Source organism: Ascaphus truei, chromosome 2 (genome assembly GCF_040206685.1).
Source record: "Ascaphus truei isolate aAscTru1 chromosome 2, aAscTru1.hap1, whole genome shotgun sequence".
In the NCBI taxonomy this organism is placed as follows: domain Eukaryota; kingdom Metazoa; phylum Chordata; class Amphibia; order Anura; family Ascaphidae; genus Ascaphus; species Ascaphus truei.
In genome coordinates, this window is record NC_134484.1 from 409,042,889 (window position 1) to 409,060,903 (window position 18,015).

At 38.9% G+C, this 18,015-nt stretch overlaps 1 protein-coding gene across 5 annotated transcripts in view; it reads left to right on the top strand.

The window, feature by feature from the left end:
* The window catches only part of MINDY3 (MINDY lysine 48 deubiquitinase 3), a 129,758-nt gene that overhangs the window by 92,636 nt on the left and 19,107 nt on the right, over positions 1-18,015 (top strand). For all 5 annotated transcript variants that reach the window (XM_075587415.1, XM_075587416.1, XM_075587417.1 and 2 more), the window contains one exon: positions 5,972-6,044. In XM_075587415.1, coding sequence (XP_075443530.1) covers positions 5,972-6,044 — 73 coding nt within the window. The remainder of the gene's footprint in view (positions 1-5,971; positions 6,045-18,015) is intronic.

Genomic DNA, 18,015 nt, shown 5'->3' on the forward strand with positions numbered 1-18,015 from the left:
GCAGATTTCTGGCTGGATTTGTTCTTCAGTTGACTGCTACACTTTGTTATTGTCACTTTTAAGGGCTTCATCATTGGTGATTACCTTTTTGTTTGCGGACTATCTTTCCATAAATCTGGGAATCCTCAAGAGCTGGACCGTGCTTTTTAAGCGTTTTATTTTTTTAATTCTTTGCTGTTTTTTCCCTCTTTTAAGAATTGCCGATCTACAGGAAGCAGCAACATCACCGGGGGGAGGTGTGACGCTGAGGCTTTTTTTCTTTTTGGACAATACGGGCCAGTATCCCATTGAATTCACAGTGAGCACACGGGCTGCTAAACCTGCAAGTATCAAGGGAACCAGGTTGTCCCTGAGGCTGAAATATCATGGTTTTCGCTTCGGAAGACCGCATAGTTAAAATTCGTTGGAGAAAAAAAAAAAGTATTGAAAATTGGCGGAATTGTGACTTTAACAGCTCTGTTGATTTTACAATTCAGTCTGTAGTGACCAGATTAGGACTGCAAGTTGGAGTGTTTGATTTTCAACGGATATATGTTATTGCTATCTTTAAACACCAAGACTCAGGTTTATCATGGTCCCAAAATGTAACATTTTGAGAGACTCCTTTCCAGAACCATCATATCTCATTGCAGTTCGCCAGCTTTACACCACGATAAGCGTTCGTTACTGCTCCAAACTAGAAACAGAATTGCACTTTTTTTTTGCTTTCCTCTCTTACATTATTTGTCTTATTTTATACCTCTGAACTCTGCTTTCATGCGTCCTCAGCTGCAGTATTCTCAATCTGTATAACTGGAAGACATCATGGTCCCCTGAAAGTGATTTGCTTAGTCTCTCTCCCCTCCCCCAATTTAGGGACTACACCACTCATTGCGGTGGACCAGCATTCAGGGAGTAGCAGAACTGTACACACTGCTTCGGTTTCCCATCCTCTATCTGGATTGTATGACTAAACACTAGTGTAGCATAGTTATTGCAATGTGCAAAGAGCAGAGTACAGGTGCGCTGTAGGTACTTCTGGTCAATTGCTGCAGCAACACTTTGATCGTCTCACCTTTTTATGAGCCATTGAATTCTGAAAACTAGATCAAGAAAGTGGGGAAAGTCTTCACAGTCTATCCCCACTATCATCCTTCATACAGGTGGTTCTTCATCAACTAAGACCTGTGTTGATAGCAGTGAAGTATTGGAGGGGGAGCTAAAGAAGATAACCTGCTCACTGCAACCAGGGACTTTGATTGTTTGATAGCTCAATGAACAACAAGCATGGTCCGGGAGCACCCCTGGTGACAAGACAGCCCTTTTCAAGGATACCCTACTATCTGCTGTATGCATATCACTTGTTTCCTCAAGGAGAATCTTCTTGTAGGAGTACATGAATACAAACAAAAAGGGATGACTTCTACAGTGTAGTGTGTTTTAATTGAATATAAAAGAATCTGCTACTAACAATTTTGCACTTTCAGGGATATGACAAATATGTGCTCATTACAATGCTCCCTTTTCCAAAATGGAGGAAAAGGAAAAGGGGAGGGACTTCTGATGATGAAATTGAAAACGCTCTCTTAACTGGAAATGTTTAACTCTCTTGAGGGCCTATGGTCCTATTGTAACACTGTCTGAACTGAAGAAAGTTGAGTTCTTTCACTATTGATTAACTGTTCAGATCAACTAGTCATAAGGACAGGGTCTCCACTCTTGGAGAGTTCAGTGCACATGTAGAAAGTGAGAAACACATGGATGTCACAGGGAAACATGACCTTGGTAAAGACCACTGATGAGGCGAACTGCTGCTTTCCTTCTGCAGCAGGCATCGGCTCTGCATTGCTAGCACGATCTTTCAGTAGACTCTGCCACAGAACGTTATCATCGCAAGGCAAAAAGATTGATGTGAATTCTACACAACGTGCACTGTGTTGAGCTGACTATTTGTTGTTCCTCCTTTTGCCGCCAATGATGTTGCTGATTGTCATTTTAATTCCCCTAAAGTGATTGCTCCTTTAAGTAAGATTTTTACACAATTTATGATTAAGATTTTTTTTCCAGTTTATGGGTGCGCAATCAATGACCCCAAATAGGAAAATATGTGAATTGTGCAATTGTAAGGGACACTTCCAAACATTTACATTTTTTAAATTATTATTTTAAATAAAGAGGCTGTCCTAGGGAGTTAAGATTGTTTGTTTCCAAACTGTGCTGCCATTGGATGCACATCATATCAATTGACTCCATCTTGTAGGCTAAAAAAGGGGATGTCCTTTCTCTTTTATGTTTTGTTGTATAATATGACCACTAAAAATATGCACACATCCTCTGATCTTAGATGGTTAGTAGTCCCAAAAGGCAACTTTAGCAGAAGTACTGCTGCTTAAAAAGCGATTAACATTCTGATACTTGATACGAATGGTAACATTTATTTCAGTCTCTATTGTTTGAACTGAATCCTGTGATATTTATTTTAAAGGAAAATAGATTGGTTCCAATATCTGTTTTAGGAGTTAGTGAATATTTTTCAAAATGGGTCTCTTAAAACATCATCTACTATAAATGACTTACAGTTAACGAACGCATTGAAAACGTGGCTATTATATGTACAGGTGGCTGAGTTTATTTTCAGATACTGCCCTTAAGGGAATCATTCTCCACTCTGATTTCAAAGTTAGTTCAAATAACCAAGCAGCCTGGCCTTGGATAGTCCAAACAATTTGGACTTCACTGTGTACTAAGGCAGCGGTGCGCAAAGTGGGGGGCGCGACCCCCAGGGGGGGCGGGAGATTGTGCTGGGGGGGCGCGGGCAGTTGCAGAGGCCCCGCGCTCTTCCCCCAGGCATTTAAATTAAATGCCGGGGGATCGCGTGAGGCCCCTGCAACTGTTTACTTACCGGGATTCAGCCGTCTGTGTTGCGTCGCCATGGCAACGCGGCGTCAATAGACGCCGCGGCACCATGTGACTTGACGCTGCGTGGGCGTGTGACGTCATCTGACGCGAATGAAGGTAGGCAGGGGGGTGCGAGAGCCGGGGGCAGAGTGACAGGGGGGCGCAGCACAAAAAGTTTGCGCTCCCCTGTACTAAGGCATGCAAATATAGATAATTTGTATGATCTAAATAACAGGAACCAATGTGTGGGTGGAAAGTGAAGTGTGAGTCAAACTGCATTTGGCAATATGAAAGACAGACACCTAAGGGAGACAGAAATATTTATCTAGGAATTTATTATGTCATTGTCTGTATTTAAAAATATTTTTTTTTTTTTTTTTCCGAACAACAAAAATAATTCTATGGTATTTAAGATTTAAACTAAGGAACTCAAGTTCCTAAAGCAAAAGTTAATGTATATAAGAAGCCTCGCTACCCTATGGAAAGTAGCATACTTATATGTATAAGAGACTAGACCTATACACTTCTTGTCTCTTAAAACTGTTGATCTCTTTAGTATGGGTTTTGCAGATTTCTATTTTTTCTGTTTGCCAGTTCTTAAAGAAATATGGTCGCTGGACTACAAACATCACTGCGCGGTCACCAATAGAAAATGTGGCTTTTCTATTGGCAACCGGGCCCATCCCTGACCCTGCAAGACACAAGATGTGAATTGAAACAAACTTGCAAAAATGTTGACAAAAACAGTAAGATTGGTAAAAGTTAGTCAATTCAAAACTGCACAAGGGTGTACAGAGGGTGCAGAGATTCCCATGTGGTACACACCGGCGCAGCAAGTGAGTAATGTGTAGCGAATTATAAAATCAACATTGATTTTATTTCCATGCAGTTCCACAAACTGGTCCGAGCATTTGTCTTATCCATGTTTTCTGTAGCTCCAAAATTCACTTGTTTAAATGACTAAAATGATCTTCTGAACAACAAATTGCAAAATACAACCAATATTATAATCCTCAGGGTAGTCGAACTTCTCTGCTACAGTGTGTTACTGCGAACATCGGGAGGAATTCAAAATGACCTTGTGATAATGCCACTCTGTCTAACTTGTAAAACAAATATATAATCACTGCGCTTCTCCATGTAAAGAGCATGCAGCTAGTGAAGAAACTGGCCATACAAAAGTGCAAAACAGAAAGTGAATCCCTGCGCTTCTCCCAAAGGGATAGCATTCAATGGGGAATATAAATGTATGTATGGTGTAAATATCTATAAGAAAAAAGGAGACTTTTGGTATACATCCTTTGATCAAATAATGCCAAGCCTGCTAACCACGTCAAGGTAAGTCTCTTTAGCAGGTCCCTACGCTAAATGCACACTAGTATGCATTTAGCGTAGGGACCTGCTAAAGAGACTTACCTTGACGTGGTTAGCAGGCTTGGCATTATTTGATCAAAGGATGTATACCAAAAGTCTCCTTTTTTCTTATAGATATTTACACCATACATACATTTATATTCCCCATTGAATGCTATCCCTTTGGGAGAAGCGCAGGGATTCACTTCCTGTTTTGCACTCTGTCTAACTTGACAGAGAGAATGAGGAGTCTGTCTAGTTTGAATCCTTGTGTCTGCTCTTTGTAAAGTCACTTTATTTCTTTTTGCCTCCGGCACAAAATATTACATTGCAATCTCTACTGGTATGTGATACTGAAGATAATTCTCTGTACAGATACCCATGTACTACAGTGCTTTTTAAAGATATATTTATTATATGTTCATATCATTGCATGTTTTCCACACTACAGTATTTCAAAACTTTGAATTACCTACACGTGCAAATAGATTAGATTTATATTCTAACATTCGCTTGTAACATTGCATTTCTATTCACATCTTTTGGGTTTAAATATCACCTCTATGCTGACGACACACAAATATACTTTTCAACACCCGACCTTACACCTGCTGTACAAACCAAAGTTTCTGAATGTCTCTCTGCTATATCATCCTGGATGGCCCTCCGCCGCCTTAAACTCAACATGGCTAAAACAGAGCTCCTCATACTTCCTCCCAAACCTGGCCCTACTACCTCCTTCCACATTACTGTTGGAACTACGATCATTCACCCAGTAGCCCAAGCAAGCTGCCTAGGGGTCACACTCGACTCCTCTCTCACATTCGCCCCTCACATTCAAAACATTTCTAAAACTTGTCGCTTTTTCCTCCGCAATATAACAAAGATACGCCCTTTCCTCTGTTGCTGCTAAAACTCTGACTCAGGCCCTCATTCTCTCCCGTCTTGATTACTGTAACCTCCTGCTGTCCGGCCTTCCTGCCTCTCACCTGTCTCCCCTACAATCTATCCTAAATGCTGCTGCCAGAATCACTCTACTCTTTCCTAGATCTGTCTCAGCATCTCCCCTCATGAAATCCCTCTCCTGGCTTCCGATCAAATCCCGCATCTCACACTCCATTCTTCTCCTCACTTTTAAAGCTTTACACTCTTCTGCCCCTCCTTACATCTCAGCCCTAATTTCTCGCTATGCACCATCCCGACTTTTGCGTTCTGCTCAAGGATGTCTTCTTTCTACCCCCTTTGTATCTAAAGCCCTCTCCCGCCTTAAACCTTTTTCACTGACTGCCCCACACCTCTGGAATGCCCTTCCCCTCAGTACCCGACTAGCACCCTCTCTATCCACCTTTAATACCCACCTTAAGACACACTTGCTTAAAGAAGCATATGAATAGCACTGTGAATATTCTGAACACATGATACATAAAGCTTGGCCCCCTGCAGACGCACTTACTAGAATTCCCTCCTACTGTCTCTGTACGTTCTCCCTACCTACCAATTTGACTGTAAGCTCCTCGGGGCAGGGACTCCTCTTCCTTAATGTTACGTTTATGTCTAAAGCACTTATTCCCATGATCTGTTATTTATATTATCTGTTATTTATTTGATTACCACATGTATTACTACTGTGAAGCGCTATGTACATTAATGGCGCTATATAAATAAAGACATACAATACAATACAATTATATTGTTAAAAGTTAGTAGTAATAAAATAAAATGATGTTGGTTTCTCTTTCAGGAAATGACCCTTGTTGCACCTGAATCCCCTTCTGAACAAGCCAGAAGGATTTTCCAAACCTATGACCCAGAAGGTGAGGATTTCTCTTAATTCTAGATTATGCTTTTGGAATATACAGTATGTATTCTCCTTAAAAATAATTCTGTTTACTGAATACAAGCAGTAATTGTGTTCCCAACAGGATTTATAGATTTTCACAATCGTCTGTATTGGTTCTTTTGACTGTATGTGTTCTATTTTGCAAAGTTGTTTTTCATTTTTTTTACTGTGTTATATAAACCGCTGCTCGTATCATCGGTTGGAATATTAGACATTGCTAGGTCAGCGAGCATGTTCTAGTGACGCATTACTATAGTTCTGTCTAAAAGCTTATTTTTTACAACAATGTTACTGTGTTGGTTTTAACTGTATGCTTCAATGAGCACACTTATTTCATTCTTTTACTACTGTTCCTTTAACCACTCTACCAAGGGCGTTTAATAAATGGTTTGCTCTAGAACCGCATGCCTTTCCTGCACAAGGCGAATGCAGTCTGTCAGTGTCGGGACATGCGTAAGGCTTTCTTTTGTGTCTGCTGCTGAACGAGTGGGAGAGGTGTATGTCACGCTTCTCTTCACGCACTGGCCACACCAGAGTTCTGAAGCAACCACCTAACATTCTATTAATATGCATACAAAAAAGTGCACTTATCTGTGTGCAAGTGCATTGGTTATTCCCAAAACCTGGTGTGACCACGGGTGACAAGCAGGGGTTTGAGCAACACTGACGTAGAGGATTGCTGCTAATAGGCGCATTGTCATGTACTAAAATAAGATGTTATATTTGGGACATAGTGACCAATAATTACAGCTTTCTAAATAGGGAATATTTCAACGTTGCAGAGGCAGTGTTTATCCAGACTGCAATATATTAATTGGCAAATAAATATGATTTATTCTAAAGTATTATAACTGTGCTAAAATAGCAGGGTTTTATTATTTCGATGTTATCTTGCCTCTAGCCTCCCAAAAATGTCTATTTTGTAGCTTTTCCAGCTGTAAATATGTTTGTACTGTTGTATGTCATGTAAGCCTTTCTTTATTAAACCAACAGTTTACAACTTGTTCGCATCAAAAGTTTAATTTATGGTTAATATGCTGGTCCAATGAATTAGAGAAAAAGATGTATTGTCCTAGTGGGTTGATTGCTAAAGAGTGCTAAGCCGTAGCACAAGCGCGACCTGGGATCCATTGTAGTGGATCCAAGAGGGGTGTTACTATTCACTTCCTAGTGCATTTACAGAGAACACATCTTGAGAAGTCTACTCGCTCACTAGCCAGTATGTTTTAACATGTGCACATATACTTTATTATGCTATAAATCAGATAAGTATGTATCAAATTGAAAAGCAACACATTTCACGGAGTTGTTGGATGCAATGATATCTAATCTGCCTAAATTGAAACTAGAGTTGTTGTTGTTTTAGTATTGTAGCACTTAGAGGCATTAAATATATATCTTTCTGTTATGGTTAAATAATCATAACCCACCTACAATGTTTAAAATATCCCAGTAAAACCAAATTATGGAGCAAATCACACTATGCTGTAAGAACCAAGCACTGACGGGGGTCCAAAGAAATAACGAAAAGCATATTTTTGTTTATCATAGTTGCTAGGGAATAAATTAATGAGTGTGTGTAACACAGCTGCTGTCTGAATTTATTTTTTAAATTGTGACAAGAAACTTGATCAAGTAGCAGTGATCTTTATGTGGCTCCACTGATTCATTAAATGTTCTAGCAGATACTTACAAAATATAATGCATCCAGTTACAGTTCCGCGGGTATTTGGCAGCATAGCACCAATAAATATTTGAGAAATACTGTAGCATTTATTTATTACTAGTTTTGGCTAATTTTCTGTTGATGCAATGTTCAATAGAAGGCTACAACAAATGACTGCAATGTCCCACTTAGTGAGCCTTTTTTACCGCCTTCGTCGTAACTTTTTATAGTCCTCTTTATCTTCTGCTTTTGGGGCAGATTTATTCAAGTCCATGGACGTTGATGCTAGATCTGGTGTGCTAACCCGTGCAGGCGCTTGGTGAATCTACCCCTTTTATTTTATATTTGTCCTGTCATGCCAAGCACTATTTAAAGCAGCCCTCCAGGGGGCATCACTTGCTTTGTTTATTTATTTGAGTTATAGGTTTGAAGTACAGTAGGGATCTCTAGAGAGGAACTATATTCATCTCAGCTCTGGGGCCCCCTGCTTCCCGAGATACCGACCTCCGTAGGGGGTGCTGGTATCTCCATGTTTACATGTACCTTGACACACTGGCCAATAGGAAGCTGCAAGTGATATCACGGCTTCCTATTGGCTGCAAGACGAGGAACATTTAAAGCCACCATGTTGGCCCCAATAAGCCCCGTCTGAGCTGCTACCTGCTGAGATTCCGACCCCCCTTACGGAGATAAGTATCTCTGGAAGCAGGTGTTCCGCAGCGCTGAAGGGAACGTAGTTAAGCCCCTGAGGCCCTCTGCCTCAATCATGTAACTACAAAAAATAAATAAACAAAGATACTTTAAGAGGCTTATTTTATGTCTTTCAAAGTGGGCGGTCACGCTTTTTACAGCCGAAAACCTCTCCTTCAGCCACTTCAGAGAATATACGGTAGACTAAGCTTCAAAATGCTTAGCTTTATGTTTTCACTTTCCCCTCTTTTGGGAGCACATTCATTGAAGCTCTCCCATTTCACTTGATCACTTGTTTTCTGCATGACACTGGTTCTGACACTACCATGTATAAAGCACAGTTAACAATGCATCCACTTGCATTCACTAGAGTTGGGCTTAGTACATTATTAACTGATCCCTAATGGCTTCTAGCCATTTTGGATATAAACCCAAGATTAAAACAAAATAGTTACATAGTGAATTAAAATCAGTTTAATAGCAGGGGATAAATTAGATGATTGGTGGAGGAGGGAGGGTTCCTGTTTCTCTTGGGGTTTTGGTGTTCACATTAACCCTGAAGACGGTACCTAATTGGACAGAAACGTTGGTCCATTCTTTTGTATTCCTTCATGTATAAAGCACCTTTTTTAACATCAATTTTTGTGTCACAAGTACCCTTTTGTCCGTATCTATACTGTATATACACCTTGAACTGTGGGGTGTTTTTCTTCCAAGACCCTTTAGTAACCTTTTTCTTACAACAGGTTTCACAAATTACTTTGCAAGATAAATTAGATGTGCTGTATGATTGATGTGAACCACACATATAATTTCCTTTTATAGACTATTCAAACGTCTAATGTCATTGTTGCATCAATGAGTGTCTTCTATGTAGATTACTCTTTTGGACAGAACAATCAGCTGTTTATAATGGGGAATGTATCAGTTTCCATATCCGTGTTTTGTTATGCCTGCTATTTTCAGTACTTCATTGGTGTTCTATGTTTAGTTTTTTTGTAGTTCTTTCTCCACTGCAGCTTTATAAATCATCCCTTCACAACTGTACTGAAAGCATGGTATTGATGAGCACTTTAGGCAATGAAACCATTCTTACACTGGCTGTCAAATGTCAGAGGTGTGTTTAGATGTACAGTAAAAGAGATTTAAAATTTTTAAGGCCACAATATGGGGACCACCAATAAATAAAAAAGCTTCAGATGATAATTATACTGTATGTTGGAAAATAACCCACTCATGCTGCTCTAACCCCAAATTGTATCTCCTTTCTGTAAGGCTCCACTAGGACCATGTTTGCTTGGGCCTGGTTTATTTTTACAAACGGACTTTAATTGTTCAAACGTCAATATATCTAACAGGGGTCAAAAGATGGCAACCGTTAGCAGGTGCTTCCCTCCTTCTGCCAAACGTAAGCTGCTGCTTTAAAGATGGCAGCAATAGCAAACATTCTGCAGCATGTTGGGCTGATGCATGTAAAGCTCACCAAAATGTGACTCCAATTTGTAGCTGAAGTAGATGTAGTGCAAAGTTGTATGATAGACACGGGGAGCTATCCAAAATCAAATCTAAAGCAAAAGATTGGTGTCCTTGCTTTCTCCCCAATCTGCAATCTAATGTGTAACTCTGGGAGTTTCAGAGGTTGCACTGCATTGAGATGCGTCACCTAATTCTATGGTTTCAGGAGCCGCACAGACGCTTACGTGAGGAGGATTGGACTGTTCTGAGAGGAAGGATTCCCCTGAGGCATCACAGAGAGAACAAAAGTAATACGGGAGTGCAGGGTTTCTGGAGCAGTAAGATTCCAGCCGGCACATTTTTACTCACCTGAAGAAGGGACCTTGGTGCTCCTGAAGCCCTGCACCTTTTTAATCACTAGTTCGCTGTTTAAAGTATCGCTTCTACCTTACGTTTGTTCTGTCTATTCTATGGGCTAACATGAATTACCAAGAAATCACAAGCCAGTGTGTTGCACTACAAAGCAAATACGGCGAAGTCTCCCTCCCATTTTCATCATTTTGAATACATTCCCCAGGACTGATGTGTGTTAATCACTTTAAAGCTGCATTTCAAAAATGTTACATTTTGTCTGAACAATCGTCATTATTACAGATATTATGCTTTTAAAGAGGTAATTCAAGCGTTTTCTTTTGTTTTTAAATACAGGATTGAAGCAGGGGGTCTCTGGTGCTGAACCCCATTAATTTCATTTCTGGGGGGCCCCTGCTTCCGGAGGTACTTGCCTTCGTAGGGGGTGCCGGTAGCTACTCCAGAGTTGACATTATTGCTGCTTTTCAGAGCTCCTGGGCCCTGAGGGCCACTAGGACGCTGTGACATCATCAGGTTCGGCTTCCTATTGGCCCATGTGACGAGGAAGCTGAAAACGGCAGGAGATACCGGCACCCCCTTCGGAGGTAAATATCTCCAGAAGCAGGGGGTTCCCTGAGCTGAAATGAATGAGGTTCAGGCCCTGAGCCCCCTGCTTAAATTTTGTATTAAAAAATGAAGACGTAAGAAAAGAAAAAAAAACTTTTTGCTTGGATTGCTCGTTTAAACCATACAGCTTACTTATTGTTGAAAGAAAAGATTGAAATAAGTAAAATAATGGGGATATGTGTACAACGCCGGCATTTCATTGTAATAGAACAATAAAAATGAATACACTGGTTGGTTACACTGTCATACAGTAATTTAGGCGTATTCCGCATTTTAATTATTAACATGGCTGTTGCTTTAAAAGTGTTGGAGATATACTGTAATTTAATTAATCAAGTCCGCATGTTAAGGAACAGGATGTTTTTCTTTCATAATAAAGGCAAACATTTGATTAAAAAAAAAAAAATTGTGCAAAATCCTGACTAATCTACATCCAGATAACCTTGACTGATAAAGTTGTTAAGGGACAGAGTTATTTGTTGAATTGACTGTTAAACCCAGAAGAGAGCAATGTCATAATTTGTTATAAAAATATTTTACATGAGGTACAGTACTTGGGAGTTCAATAGTACATGCAAGACAAATATTGTCAAATATTCCCGGAAATGCATAACGACCCTAATGTCAAGCCACTGCTTTGGCTTTTGTTTTTTTTTTGTTTTTTTACGTGTTCTTTTCTCTTGAATGTACTTGTAACTGTTCATTCTTCACTACAGGCATTTAAATGCTAGTCTAGCACTCCTAGATGTTCATTGTTTCCGTTTCTTGTTTTAATTTGTGGATGTTGCTAAATTGATTTTGCTTTTGAAGCTTCTACTAGTACACTCTGAGAACAAGGAGCAGGTGAAGAAGCACATAAGGGTGATACAGCGTAACTGCGAATTGTCAAACTCCTGTTTCAGCACACTAAGTAATTAACATCACTCCGTCTCCTGTTACTCCCCAGTCAGTGAATTGGAGTCATTAGAGTATAAACATATCTAATTGGGTTGATTCTTGTTTAATTATTTACTTAAACAATTAGAAGCTGTTATTCTTGTTTATTCTTCATGTGAGCCACATGTCACCTAAAACTGTCGAAACTAATTGGATTCCATGTCGCACAACAGGTTGGTTCACTGATTAGTTTTGTTCTCTCAATAGGAATTATTGGGCTATAAAACCCATAATCCCTAAATAAAGACAGAGGAAGAAAAAGTAAAACTGCACGTAATGAAAAATGTCCTGCAGATTTGGATACAGGTGTTAACCCTGAAATCAATAGTTTATAAGGGATTAGTTGGTGTATACTTTCCTTTGAGAACGTTCTGCCAATATATCTATTTTTGTAATACTACAGGGTTATTAAAGTAATGGATGTCTATCTATATATTCCCAGATTACGTGCTAAAATATCAGTATCCGTGCCATGAATATTTTGTCAGATCTCAGTGTAGTTTACGGAGGTTGAGTTTTGTTGTACCTCAGCGTGTCAGCAGCATTATCTCACTTTTATTTACTGGTCTATAATTTTATCAGCATGTGGGTGATGGGGAGAAAATAGTTTTGTTAAAACTGTGGAAGTGTAGTTCATGTTTTGTATGTGGTTGTTTACGAGGCACTCTGGGTAATAGCAGGCATGTTGTAAATTCAAGGATAATGGTAGATGAACAGATTGTGAATGAGAAGGTAGGGAGGTAATCGACAGGCTGTTTAATTAGTAGGAAGTAAGTGTACTAGATAAAAGGCAGTAGAGTTAGTAACTTAATTTAGTGGTGATGTCTCCAAATCCCCTTCTTTTTTTCTTTTCTTTTTTTTTTTCTTTACAAAACATAGATGTTGTTCAAGGAAATGTCAAACGATTTAAGCAAAGGGAAAACTGATTAAAGGGACATAATTTGAGGCAAATCAATGCAATATTTTCATCAAAGTAAAAAAACTACAGATGCAGCAACCAGTATTAGAACACTTACCTTGGAAATTCTGAGAGATTCTGGGGCAGTCTCACAGTAAATGCCTCAGCATTTCTGTGAGATTCTTAATGGCCCATCGGATTAACACAGCGGGGGGTCCCTGCAGTCCCATTCAAACTGAATGCTGTGTTAATCCGACGGGCCATTAAGAATCTCACAGAAATGTTGAGGCAATGTTACGGCATTTACTGTGAGACTGCCCCAGAATTTAAAGGCAAAAGTTCTAATACTCATGGCTGCATCTGTATAAATACTTCAAACATTTGAGATGGCTAAGGCAATGACAGAAAGTAAGAACGTGCATGTAGTTTTACGTTATTAAAGATAATAGGGAACTTTGTCAGTGCTGCAGTGAAGCCTCCACTTTTGGAGACTTGAGAGCTGAAATCACATGTGCTTCGTAATTCCCATTCACAACTTCAATACAAAAAACGTTCTTGTTGGTCAAATGAAATGTTTTTAGCACAACCACAGCAGAAATCCGACATGCATTATCTAGCCATCTCTGATGTCTAGGTTTGTAGCAGTTATTGGCAGGCTTTCAGATATTATATAATATATTAAAATTATAAGACTTAACATGCTGCATAGCTATTGTATATTTTTCATGGGGAAAAAAACTATACAAATAATGTTTTCTAATAAAACCAAACTGGTTTGCTAATGTTGAAAGCAATGTTTAATTACCAATCGTTTATTAATGGCATCAAGGAACAAACAAAGCTGAACATCAGAAACCTATCATATAACTGGGTCACTGAGTTTGTTTTGTGTCTTTCAAGTTTGAAATATAGTTGTTACCAGAAGTGTAGTATTGTACAGTAAGGGGTTGCCCAGTTCTATGTACTGTATTATTTTTTATTGTATTTTTTTTCAACAGAATTTCTGAATTTGTTTCAAATGGCTTATATTGTTGGTCAACATTTGCATTACACCCACAGAAATAACTTTTTTAATAGTACTATTATGCCTGTTTTTTGCATTTTATACAATTCAAGTTCTCCCTCCCCACTCTTTGCACATTAAGTCTATGGTTTAAGCCTTGCATGTATCTATGTTGCACTACCATAAAGACTGTTCAGTTGTACTGTATTAGCATTAGCCTTTGAGATCCTTAACGGTTATATAAACTGTGTGCGATTTGTATTATAGAAATTGATGGAAGATGCCACCTGTTTGGCCCACAAAGTCTACTGTGAAACTCGAGACCCTATTAGATCCTTTAGTTGCTTTTATATTTGGGATAGCGTTGTCTACCCCAAGCATTTTTGAACTCCCTTACTGCATTAGCCTCTACCACTCATATTGGGATTCCACAAATCCATGCACCCCTGCTGTGAATCTGTGACATTTCCCCTGAGCCCTCCCCTCCAGCTGCAGAACATGACCTCTTGCTCTAGCACCTCTTTCTCTGAAATATGGATCCGCCCTGTACTTTTGGAAACTTCATGTATGCTGGCTTCTCTCCCCTTCTCTCTCTAAAACTTTGAATGTTGAAGTCCTTTTAGTTTTTTCCTGTTATATATTTTATGATGTAGACCATGCACCATGTTAGTATAATTTATTCTTCGATATACAGTATAATGTTTATACCATATTCAGAGCAGTGGACTGAGTACGGTTTAGAACCACTGTGTGTGGCAGACGTGTTTGCGTTGGTGCAGTAAAGGTACTATAATTTTTGGCATGACAAACCATTTTTTGCCTGGCACAATATAGATCTGAAAACCTGCGTAACCTTACAATAAATCGTTTGAGATGGTGAGAATAATGCATTTTAGTATGTAGTATATTATTTATTAGAAGTTCTCCATTGTATGGTTTATTTGGACATCCAGGTCTTAGTGATAGGGATTATGTGGTCAAAATCTCAACTAGTTGAGCAAGAGATTTCTATTTTAGGAATTATACATCAGAAAGTGTATTTCTACTGTTTACTGCAATTTGAATGAACTGATATTGTTATCAAGAGGAAAAACAATATCAATCAACAATCAACAATATCTCCCATCTTGATTACTGTAACCTCCTGCTGTCCGGCCTTCCTGCCTCTCACCTGTCTCCCCTACAATCTATCCTAAATGCTGCTGCCAGAATCACTCTACTCTTTCCTAGATCTGTCTCAGCATCTCCCCTCATGAAATCCCTCTCCTGGCTTCCGATCAAATCCCGCATCTCACACTCCATTCTTCTCCTCACTTTTAAAGCTTTACACTCTTCTGCCCCTCCTTACATCTCAGCCCTAATTTCTCGCTATGCACCATCCCGACTTTTGCGTTCTGCTCAAGGATGTCTTCTTTCTACCCCCTTTGTATCTAAAGCCCTCTCCCGCCTTAAACCTTTTTCACTGACTGCCCCACACCTCTGGAATGCCCTTCCCCTCAGTACCCGACTAGCACCCTCTCTATCCACCTTTAATACCCACCTTAAGACACACTTGCTTAAAGAAGCATATGAATAGCACTGTGGATATTCTGAACACATGATACATAAAGTTTGGCCCCCTGCAGATGCACTTACCAGAACTCCCTCCTACTGTCTCTGTACGTTCTCCCTACCTACCAATTAGACTGTAAGCTCCTCGGGGCAGGGACTCCTCTTCCTTAATGTTACGTTTATGTCTAAAGCACTTATTCCCATGATCTGTTATTTATATTATCTGTTATTTATTTGATTACCACATGTATTACTACTGTGAAGCGCTATGTACATTAATGGCGCTATATAAATAAAGACATACAATACAATACAATATCAAATCCCAGTTTGCCATATTCCCTTTCCAGGTCCATAGGAAATTAAACACTTTTTATTTTTGGGATGCCAGCTTCTATCTTTTCTACACCACACTATATCTGTTTGTTGGTTATCCTGGTCATGTCGACAGAGGTATCAGTGATGCAAGTATCCTTCTCTTTTTTTTGTATATATTCTGACAATGCCCACATCCTTCGAACAAACAGATTCCCCAATGAATGCACGCGAATCAAATGGTGAGAAATGATGAATGAGTTAAAATTACTCTTTAATCAAATATGTAAATGTAAAAAAAGTTGTACAGAGGGGTATGGTGTGAATATCCATGACCAATCCCTTGCGACACACCAATTCCTAATCACAAGATAATGTGCAGATAGTAAAAAGTACCCTGAGAGGACAGGAATCTCATATATGTACAAATTGCTACTATAGTATCCAATATACTAATAAAGCTCCAAAGATCTTAGTATTTCTGCAACAGTAGCAGTTATGTTTACTAAAAACTGGAAAGGTTACGTAATACCTATTACCTATTACTGGTTCACTTATATGTGATTTAGCTGTATATTATATATCTCAAATGTATATAAAGGAGATAAGACCGCTCATCCCATATGTACTTCATACAGTGAAAATGAATTTAAAATGAATTTAAACAGGTGCTCAGAGAGAAAAAGGAACTATATTGACATAGTTGATCCCAGAAAAATCAAAAAAGGTTCCCTCTATTATTAGCACTCTATGTTGGAGTTCAATAGACGGACTACAGTGGTCCAACAGATAATTACTGTGATTAGGTCTATTGACCTATAGGAATCGGGAAGATCAGGAAAAAATAATAACGTTTTATTCAAATATTGGTTAAAAACCACATATATAACATTCACACATTAAAATAACCCAATAATGAAGTGGCTAAACATGCAATCTATAAAGGTAAGTATCCTTTTCCATTCATAGGTTCAGATTGCTGTCTAAGCGTCTATTTTAAATTGATCTGAATATCATACAAGTCAGCAGAATAGTAATAGCATAATACGGCTACATACAATGAGGATTAATCTCAGAATAGGACCAATCTAATCCATCAATACAGATTGTATGTCAGAATTCTTAGGTACTGTCCTCCATGTATCGCATGCATAAGTATACTGGTATATAGCAGTAATATCTCAGTATAGTATCACCTATAGGTACCAGATATATGTACTAGATATCTGCTCTTAATGCATAAAGTACTCCTGTATTATAGCCATGAATATGTCTGTATGTTCCGTAATATAGTAAGTCTTAGGTGGAAAAATGGTTCTAATAATACCATCTCATAAGTTGGAACAACCACCGTTACTAAATGCATATGTATACATGCTGCAGGGTGGATTCCCTATGTGGATCTTATCAATATTCTCACATAAGGAAAACAGAGCACAACCGTCACAAAACAGTAATAGATAGGAACACAGCGGGTCAATGGTAACACGGAGGGCTCCGTCACTAATACAAGCCTGACTGTAGAGGTGTCTATCTGCTGCCTGAATCGAAAGACGCCACCACTTCTGATGATGTCACGAATTACGTCACACGTCCCGACGATCGTTTCGCATGGGCTACACGCTTCTTCAGGGGGAGGAGTCTATTCCCTGACCTGGCCGGTAGGTATTTATAATCTTTTACATATCAGAATCCCGCCTCCTATGACTCATGGAGGCGGATTCTATGCCCGTGATCCAATCGGGTTCATAGTATACAATAATTTACTCCAATATTGTGTGTCATTGGATATCATATATCTGCATTGCAAGAGCTGTATTAACAGCATGGTAAATATAATGTGAGCATATCTAACTGTCTGACTATAGCAAGTTACAATGTCTCTGTGAAAGCCATTTCGATATGAGAAATGATGATTACGATTCGACCCAAAATAGTAGTTAAGTATATTAATGCCTAGTGTGCTATATCGCATTATATCGCAATTCATTCACTTTCCAGACCCTTAATAAATCAATAAATATATATAGGTATGCGTCTGAATTCATTTTGTGTGGTTTTTGTAATTCTTCAAAATTGTAGTGTACTGTCAAAGAAATTTTCTCCCGTAAATAACATAATACGTATACGAGTTATTGTTAGTCTATGTATAAATACACTTGGAGGGTGAAAATAAATGAATATTAAAAGAATTAATAAATTAATACATTGTGAACTTCTAAAAAAAAAAAGATGATCTACACTTAAACAGATAGGTCAATAAATGGTGAAATATGAACATTAAAGGGGGTGGGGGGGAATTGTTCAACACGTCTGAATCCACCAAACAATCTAAGGAAATGTCTCTAAGGTTCAAAATGAGAGGTTATAGGAATAAGCTTATCAAGAAGGCATACTACAGGGCCTTGACATCACCCAGATCGAGTCTACTAGTGAACAACAAAAGGGAGCCA